Genomic DNA, 9,277 nt, shown 5'->3' with positions numbered 1-9,277 from the left:
GTCGCCCAGCTGGTCCCAAACTCCTGGCCCCAAGCAATCCTCCTGCTTCGGCCTCCGAAAGTCCTTGGATTACAGGCATGAGCCACCATGCCCAGCCTCTTCTTCCCTCCTCCTCCTCCTCCTTCTTCTTCATAGAGATAAAGTCTCACTATGTCGCCCAGCTGGTCCCAAACTCCTGGCCCCAAGCAATCCTCCTGCTTCGGCCTCCGAAAGTCCTTGGATTACAGGCATGAGCCACCATGCCCAGCCTCTTCTTCCCTCCTCCTCCTCCTCCTTCTTCTTCATAGAGATAAAGTCTCACTATGTCGCCCAGCTGGTCCCAAACTCCTGGCCCCAAGCAATCCTCCTGCTTCGGCCTCCGAAAGTCCTTGGATTACAGGCATGAGCCACCATGCCCAGCCTCTTCTTCCCTCCTCCTCCTCCTCCTTCTTCTTCATAGAGATAAAGTCTCACTATGTCGCCCAGCTGGTCCCAAACTCCTGGCCCCAAGCAATCCTCCTGCTTCGGCCTCCGAAAGTCCTTGGATTACAGGCATGAGCCACCATGCCCAGCCTCTTCTTCCCTCCTCCTCCTCCTCCTTCTTCTTCATAGAGATAAAGTCTCACTATGTCGCCCAGCTGGTCCCAAACTCCTGGCCCCAAGCAATCCTCCTGCTTCGGCCTCCGAAAGTCCTTGGATTACAGGCATGAGCCACCATGCCCAGCCTCTTCTTCCCTCCTCCTCCTCCTCCTTCTTCTTCATAGAGATAAAGTCTCACTATGTCGCCCAGCTGGTCCCAAACTCCTGGCCCCAAGCAATCCTCCTGCTTCGGCCTCCGAAAGTCCTTGGATTACAGGCATGAGCCACCATGCCCAGCCTCTTCTTCCCTCCTCCTCCTCCTCCTTCTTCTTCATAGAGATAAAGTCTCACTATGTCGCCCAGCTGGTCCCAAACTCCTGGCCCCAAGCAATCCTCCTGCTTCGGCCTCCGAAAGTCCTTGGATTACAGGCATGAGCCACCATGCCCAGCCTCTTCTTCCCTCCTCCTCCTCCTCCTTCTTCTTCATAGAGATAAAGTCTCACTATGTCGCCCAGCTGGTCCCAAACTCCTGGCCCCAAGCAATCCTCCTGCTTCGGCCTCCGAAAGTCCTTGGATTACAGGCATGAGCCACCATGCCCAGCCTCTTCTTCCCTCCTCCTCCTCCTCCTTCTTCTTCATAGAGATAAAGTCTCACTATGTCGCCCAGCTGGTCCCAAACTCCTGGCCCCAAGCAATCCTCCTGCTTCGGCCTCCGAAAGTCCTTGGATTACAGGCATGAGCCACCATGCCCAGCCTCTTCTTCCCTCCTCCTCCTCCTCCTTCTTCTTCATAGAGATAAAGTCTCACTATGTCGCCCAGCTGGTCCCAAACTCCTGGCCCCAAGCAATCCTCCTGCTTCGGCCTCCGAAAGTCCTTGGATTACAGGCATGAGCCACCATGCCCAGCCTCTTCTTCCCTCCTCCTCCTCCTCCTTCTTCTTCATAGAGATAAAGTCTCACTATGTCGCCCAGCTGGTCCCAAACTCCTGGCCCCAAGCAATCCTCCTGCTTCGGCCTCCGAAAGTCCTTGGATTACAGGCATGAGCCACCATGCCCAGCCTCTTCTTCCCTCCTCCTCCTCCTCCTTCTTCTTCATAGAGATAAAGTCTCACTATGTCGCCCAGCTGGTCCCAAACTCCTGGCCCCAAGCAATCCTCCTGCTTCGGCCTCCGAAAGTCCTTGGATTACAGGCATGAGCCACCATGCCCAGCCTCTTCTTCCCTCCTCCTCCTCCTCCTTCTTCTTCATAGAGATAAAGTCTCACTATGTCGCCCAGCTGGTCCCAAACTCCTGGCCCCAAGCAATCCTCCTGCTTCGGCCTCCGAAAGTCCTTGGATTACAGGCATGAGCCACCATGCCCAGCCTCTTCTTCCCTCCTCCTCCTCCTCCTTCTTCTTCATAGAGATAAAGTCTCACTATGTCGCCCAGCTGGTCCCAAACTCCTGGCCCCAAGCAATCCTCCTGCTTCGGCCTCCGAAAATTGTGTGCTGGGATTATAGGTGTGAGCCACCACATCGTACCAGATGTTCTTTTTCTGCAAAAATCTTGACTTTTTGATCCTTATCTCTTCCATATAAATTTTGGAATCAGTTTACTAAGTTCTACCCACATATAGCTAAAACATGTTGGGATTTTGATAGAAATTACAGATTAATTTTGGAAGAATTGACATAATGATGATATTGCATTTCCCATCCATGAACATGGAATACCTCTGTAAATTTAGGCATTCTTTACTCTGACTGCCAATACAGTTTTGTCAATTTTTCCTCAAAGATCTTACATATCTTTTTTTGTTTGTTTCATACCTAGGAACCTCATATTTTGTTTTAGCAATTGCTTTTGGAACTTGGTTAACAGCATCGTCTTCTGTCTCACTTGAATCTGACAGTTTTTCATGGTTTTTGTTATTTTTTGTTTTACTTTTTATTTTGAAATTAAACTGACGAGAGTTGCACAGATAACACTAAGAACACCTGTTTACCTTTTACCCAGGTTCAGCCAATATGAAGATTGATACATAGCCTCCCTCTCTTCCCTATATCTCTTTATATTTATGTCTATATATAACATATACACACATACATATATATCTCCACGTGTGTGTGTGTGTCTCCATTTTCTTTTTTTCTGAGACTAAGTCTTTCACCCAAGCTGGAGTGCAGTGGCACGACCTCAGCTTACTGCAACCTCTACCTCCCAGGTTCAAGTGATTCTCCTGCCTCAGTCTCCTGAGTAGCTGGGATTACAGGTGCCTGCCACTATGCCAACTAATTTTTTGTATTTTTAGTAGAGATAGGGTTTCACCATATTGGTCAGGCTGGTCTCAAACTCCTGACCTTGTCATCTACCTGTCTCAGCCTCCCAAAGTGCTGGGATGACAGGCATGAGCCACCATGCCCAGCCATCTCCACATTTTTTTTTGAGATGAGTTCTTACTCTGTTGCCCAGGCTGGAATGCAGTAGCATGATCGTGACTCATTGAAGCTTAGAACTCTCAGGCTCAAGCAATCCTCCTCCTACCTCAGCCTCCCAAGTAGCTGGGACTACAGGTGTGTGCCTACATGCCTGACTAATTTATTTTATTTTGTAGAGATAAGGTCTCACTGTGTTGTCCAGGCTGGTCTGGAACTCCTGGGCTCAAGCAATCTTCCCACCTTAGCCTCCCAAAGTGCTGAGATTACAGATGTGAGCCATTGTGCCTGGCAAATTTTTAAATTTTTAAAAATTATATATAATATATATACCCACATATACATTTTTTTTTGTTTTTTTGTTTTTTTTTTGAGATGGAGTCTTGCCCAGGCTTGAGTGCAGTGGTGCAATCTTGGCTCTCTGCAACATCTGCCTCCCAGGTTCAAGCAATTCTCCCACCTCAGCTTCCTGAGTAGCTGGGACTACAGGCATGTGCCACTATGCCCAGCTAATGCCATTAGTTTTTGTATTCTTCCTCCTCTCTTGCAGGAATTTCACCCAGAGACAGCATAGAGTAGGCCATTGGTAAATGCTGTACCTGTCAGTCCTTCATCATCTCCTGATAGGACCCTTGCAGTAAACTTTTTGTTGTTGTTGTTTTGTTTTGTTTTGTTTTGAGACAGAGTGTTGCTGTGTTGCCCAGGCTGGAGTACAGCGGTGTGATCTCGGCTCATTCCAACCTCCACCTCCCAGGTTCAAGCGATTCTCCCACCTCAGCCTCCCAAATAGCTGGGATTACAGGCATATGCCACCACACCCAGCTAATTTTGTATTTTTTGTAGAGACGGGGTTTCTCTATATTGGCCAGGCTGGTCTCGATCTCCTGACCTCAGGTGATCTGCCCACCTCGGCCTCCCAAAATGCTGGGATTACAGATGTGAGCCACCGTGCCCAGCCAATACTGTTCCTTTCGTGGCCTCTTTTTCCCACAGGGCTAAGTCCAGCATCTCAGCCTGGCACCCACAGGGTTCTGCCTGGCCTCCTAAACTGCTACTTTCACTCCCGGGACCTGAGGCTTTAGCAAGTCTTGTTACCTACCCCAAACACAGGTCCTTGGGCTCTCAGTGCAATAGAAATTGACATGAGGTGGCCAGGCGCGGTGGCTCATGCCTGTAATCCCAGCACTTTGGAAGGCTGAGGCAGGCGGATCACCTGAGGTCAGGAGTTCAAGACCAGCCTGACTAATATGGTGAAACCCGGTCTCTACTAAAAATACAAAAAACTAGCCGGGCGAGATGGCGGGCGCCTGTAGTCCCAGCTACTCCGGAGGCTGAGGCAGGAGAATGGCGTAAACCCAGGAGGCAGAGCTTGCAGTGAGCTGAGATCCGGCCACCGCACTCCAGCCCGGGTGACAGAGCAAGACTCCGCCTCAAAAAAAAAAAGAAAGAGAAAAGTAAAGAAATTGACATGAGAGCGGGACACAGTGGCTCACACCTGTAATCCCAGCACTTTGGGAGGCCGAGGAGGGAGGATCACTTGAGGTCCAGAGTTCGAGACCAGCCTGACCAACATGGTGAAACCCCATCTTTATTAAAAATACAAAAATTAGTTGGGCGTGGTGATGGGTGCCTGTCATCCCAGCTACTCAGGAGGCTGAGGTGGAGAATCACTTGAACCCGGGAGGCGGAGGTTGCAGTGAGCCTAGATAGCACCACTGCACTCCAGCCTGGATGACAGAGCGAGACACTGTCAAGAAAGAAAGAGAGAGAGAGAGAGAGAGAGAGAAAAGAAAGAAGGAAACAAAGAAAGAGAAAGAGAAAGAAAGAAAAAGAAAGAAAGAAAAGAAAAGAAAGGAAGGAATTGACAGGAGGCTAAACGAGTTTTCCTGAACAAGGCTTCATTGGAGCTTATGCACAGACATAATGGAGGCAGCATGAGAGAGAGAGGGAGAGAGAGGGAGGGAGAGAGATTGAGATTTTTCTATCTGGCTCTCCGAAAAGAGCCAGTAAGGCTTTTTATTAGGCAAAGCGTGGGAATTGACATCGGGGTAGGGCATGCAGGCTGGGCTGGGCAAAGTATGTGAGGGTATGCAGGTTGGCATTATCTGGTTGCCATGGTTATCTTGAGTAATGGGCCACCTTGTGGTCTGGCTGGTGGCAACAAGGCTATCAATCAGTTCAGCATTGCTTCCCAAGGTGGGACACTCCACAACCTTGGTTTGACATTTGGATCTCCTAAGGTCAGTTCCTGGGACTCTCTTAAGTAAAAGGCATGTTTCCACATGATGACGTCGGTGAGGTCGTGGTATGGGTCTGGTGATCACTGGGAATGCAGGAAAGAATGCCGTGGTTGGTGGCCGGGTGCGGTGGCTCAAGCCTGTAATCCCAGCACTTTGGGAGGCCGAGACGGGCGGATCACGAGGTCAGGAGATCGAGACCATCCTGGCTAACACGGTGAAACCCCGTCTCTACTAAAAAATACAAAAAACTAGCCGGGCGACGAGGCGGGCGCCTGTAGTCCCAGCTACTTGGGAGGCTGAGCCAGGAGAATGGCCTAAACCTGGGAGGTGGAGCTTGCTGTGAGCTGAGATCCGGCCACTGCACTCCAGCCTGGGGGGCAGAGCAAGACTCCGTCTCAAAAAAAAAAAAAAAAAAAAAAAAATGCTGTGGTTGGGCCAGGTGCATGGTGGGCCACGCCTGTAATACCAGCACTTTGGGAGACTGAGGCGGGCGGATCCCTTGTGGTGAGGAGCTGGGCGTGGTGGAACAAGCCTGTAATCCCAGCTACTCGGGAGAGTAAGGCACAAGAATTGCTTGAACCTGGGAGGTGGAGGCTGCAGTGAGTTGAGATTGCACCACTGCACTCCAGCCTGGGCAACAGAGTGAGACTGTCTCAAAAAAAAATGCCCTGGTGGGGGTGAGCTGAAGTCAAGCCCCGCTTCTGCTCTGTCTCAGTACGAACTCCCGGGGATTCACCCAGGAATGAAAAACCCAGGGCCCCTTCTCCACCTCCCTTCACACAGCTGCCTCTGCCTGAACTGACCTCCCATAAAATAAGGCAGAGACCCATGAAATTCCTTCTGTCTCCTAATTGATACTGCCTCCTTTTTCTCACACTTGGAATGAGCTCCTTATGTCTCGGATCTAATCCCCCTGACCCTTCAATCAAGGGCTTTCTCCTGTGTCCCACACAGACCTGGGACAGCTCCCTTGTCGGACTGTGAGCCTATTAAGGGCAGGGCCAGCAGGGGATTGGAGGGAAGCTGTGATACATTGTGGTGCACCAGGCAGCCAGCACACTCTTTGCAAACTTTAACATGAATACACGTGAGGATTTCCAAGCTAAAAACTTTCCAGTGGGCCGGGCAGGCCCAGTGGCTCACACCTGTCATTCCAGCACTTTGGGAGGCCGAGGCAGGAGCATCACCTGAGGTCAGGACTTCGAGACCAGCCTGCCCAACACAGTGAAACCCTGTCTCTACCAAAAATACAAAAATTAGCCGGGCGTGGTGCATGCCTGCCTGTAATCCCAGCTATTTGGGAGGCTGAGGCAGGAGAATGACTTGAAGCTGGCTGGGAGGTGGAGGATGCGGTGAAATGAGATCGCACCACTGCACACCAGCCTGGGCAACAGAGCGAGACTCTGTCTCAAAACAAAACACAACACAATAAAAACAAAAAACCCACACGCACACAAACAGCAAAAAAAACTTAGACGTGAATACACGTGGGGGATTTCCAAGCTAAAAGCCAAATTCTACTGTGGTCAGGCTGGGGTGAGGGCTAAGGGTTTGCAGTTCTAACAAGCTCCCAGGTGTTACTGATGCTGCTGGATGGGAACCGCTTTATGCAACAAGGGCCCAGCTGGCTAGGGAAGGGAGGCAGCTGAGAGCCCAGGTGGCAGCAGCCAGCATCCCACGGGTATAAGACCGCCAGTGGCGGCTGCCCGCTGCTCTGCAGGCGCCATGGAGCTGAGCTATAGGCTCTTCATCTGCCTCATGCTCTGGGGTAGTACCGAGCTGTGCTACCCCCAACCCCTCTGGCTCTTGCAGGGTAGAGCCAGCCGTGCTGAGACGTCCGTACAGCCCGTACTGGTGGAATGTCGGGAGGCCACCCTGGTGGTCACGGTCAGCAAAGACCTTTTTGGCACCGGGAAGCTCATCAGGGCTGCTGACCTCACCTTGGGCCCAGAGGCCTGTGAGCCTCTGGTCTCCATGGACACCGAGGATGTGGTCAGGTTTGAGGTTGGACTCCACGAGTGTGGCAGCAGCATGCAGGTAGAGAGGCTGGCAGCCCTGGCTTTGGTGGGAGGATGTTCGAGGCAGCCGGGGATGGGGAGTGTGGCCACAGGCGGTGAGAGGTGGGGTTGGGTGGATCCCTCTCATTTGTAGGTGGGGAGGTGGCCCCGTTGAGGCCTGAAGCTGGGCGCTGAGGGCACCGGGCCTAGGGCAGCTCCTGCCTCCGATTGCCGACACTGGGTAGGTGGGGTGGAGCCGGAGGTGGCAGGGCACTTCGGGCTGGCCCAAGCCATGCCACTCTGACTCAGGTGGGTTTGTGACAAACAGGCATGCATGATAGGGCAGCCCTGTGAGTAGCCTAAGGGGCTGTTTCTAACGCTTGGAGCATTAGAAACTCATTCTGAAGAGACCCAAAGTATTAAAAGCAACAAGTGGGCCAGGTGCAGTGGCTTATACCTGTAATCCCAGCACTATGGGAGGCTAAGGCTGGCGGATCACTTGAGGCCAGGAGTTTGAGGCCAGCCTGGGCAACATAGTGTAGACCCCTGTCTCTTAAAAGCTTTCGAAGAAACTAACTGGGGCCTGTATGGTGTCTCACGCCTGTAATCCCAGCACTTTGGGAGGCTAAGGAGTTTGAGACCAGCCTGGCCAACATGGTGAAACCCCGTCTCTACTAATAATACAAAAATTAGCCAGGCACGGTGGTGCGTGCCTGTAATCCCAGCTACTTGGAAGGCTGAGGCAGGAGAATCACTCAAACCCAGGAGGCAGAGGTTGCAGTGAGCTGAGACTGTGCCACTGCACTCCAGGCTGGGCAACAGAGCGAGACTCTGGCTCAAAAAATAAAATAAAATCCCACGTACATAAGTGGTATGGGGGTGGGGGCATCATAACCTTGGTGTTGAAGACCTTATAAAGCTCCAGTGGGTCCCTGGGGGCAGCTCCAAGGCGGGAGGGCTCAACCTGAGGTACATGCAGGAAAAGACTAAGAAATCCATGCCAGACCTCCCTTCCCCTGGCCAGTAGGGAAAGAGGCTGCAAGGAGAGGCCTTACAGCAGGGCAGGGCTGGACACACAGCTCCCTAGCTGAACCCTGATCTCCTGGACCAAGTTCCTGTTGCCCCATGGAGGGCCTGTCTTCTCCCGCGTCAGGGGAACCTGGCTCCTCCTTGCCAATAGTTTGCCTGGGGTGGGGGCAAGTCCAGCCCCTGGAGCCCTCCGGCCAGAGCTCTGGTCTTAAGTGTGGTCTCCTGGGCTCTCTTTGAGGACTCGGGGCCCTTGTTTTCCTGGGGAGGGAGGCCAGAGAGAGCTTCAGGAGTTGAGGAATTATTCTAGTTTAGAGGCTCACAAACATGTCTTAGATTTACTTGGGGAGCCCGGCACCTGGCTCCCCTACCTTCTGTGAAATGGGCTTGAATAGGTTAGAAGCTGATAAGTGGTATTTTTTTGTGTTGTGTTTTTTGTTTGTTTGTTTTAAGACGGAGTCTCGCTCTGTCGCCCAGGCTGGAGTACAATGGCACAATCTCGGCTCACTGCACCCTCTGCCTCCCGGGTTCAAGCGATTCTCCTGCCTCAGCCTTCCAAGTATTTGGGACTACAGGCATGTAGCCACACCCGGCTAATTTTTTGTGTTTTTAGTAGAGACAGGGTTTTGCTGTGTTGGCCAGGCTGGTCCCCAGCTCCTGACCTCAGGTGATCCACCCGCCTTGGCCTCTCAAAGTGCTGGGATTATAGATGTGAGCCACCTTGCCTGGCGAATATTGCTATTTTTTAAAACACCTAGTGGATATCTGGGTGAGTCCATAAAGTCCTTAAAATGGCCAAAATATCACTTTGGGAGGCTGAGGCAGGTGAGTCAGGAGTTCAAGACCAGCCTGGACAACATGGTGAAACACCTTCTCTACTAAAAATGCAAAAATTAGCCTGGCATGTTGGCATGCGCCTGTAGTCCCAGCTACTCGGGAGGCTGAGGCAGGAGAATCACTTGAACCTGGAAAGTGGAAGTTGTAGTGAGCCAGAATAGCACCACTGTACTCCAGCCTGGGCCACAGAGCAAGACTCCATCTCA

The 9,277-nt window shown here is 51.8% G+C and overlaps 1 protein-coding gene across 1 annotated transcript in view; it reads left to right on the top strand.

Moving 5' to 3' along the window:
• Window positions 1-5,201: 5,201 nt before the first annotated feature.
• The window catches only part of ZP3 (zona pellucida glycoprotein 3 (sperm receptor)), a 10,081-nt gene continuing 6,005 nt past the window's right edge, over window positions 5,202-9,277 (top strand). Inside the window, exons 1-2 of the mRNA XM_011930123.1 lie at window positions 5,202-5,211; window positions 7,024-7,248. Coding sequence (XP_011785513.1) covers window positions 7,186-7,248 — 63 coding nt within the window. The 5' untranslated portion in view covers window positions 5,202-5,211; window positions 7,024-7,185. The remainder of the gene's footprint in view (window positions 5,212-7,023; window positions 7,249-9,277) is intronic.

Source organism: Colobus angolensis, unplaced genomic scaffold (genome assembly GCF_000951035.1).
Source record: "Colobus angolensis palliatus isolate OR3802 unplaced genomic scaffold, Cang.pa_1.0 Scaffold120, whole genome shotgun sequence".
Taxonomy (NCBI): domain Eukaryota; kingdom Metazoa; phylum Chordata; class Mammalia; order Primates; family Cercopithecidae; genus Colobus; species Colobus angolensis.
Note: the sequence above shows the minus strand (reverse complement) of the source record. Positions and strands in the feature narration are given on the sequence as shown.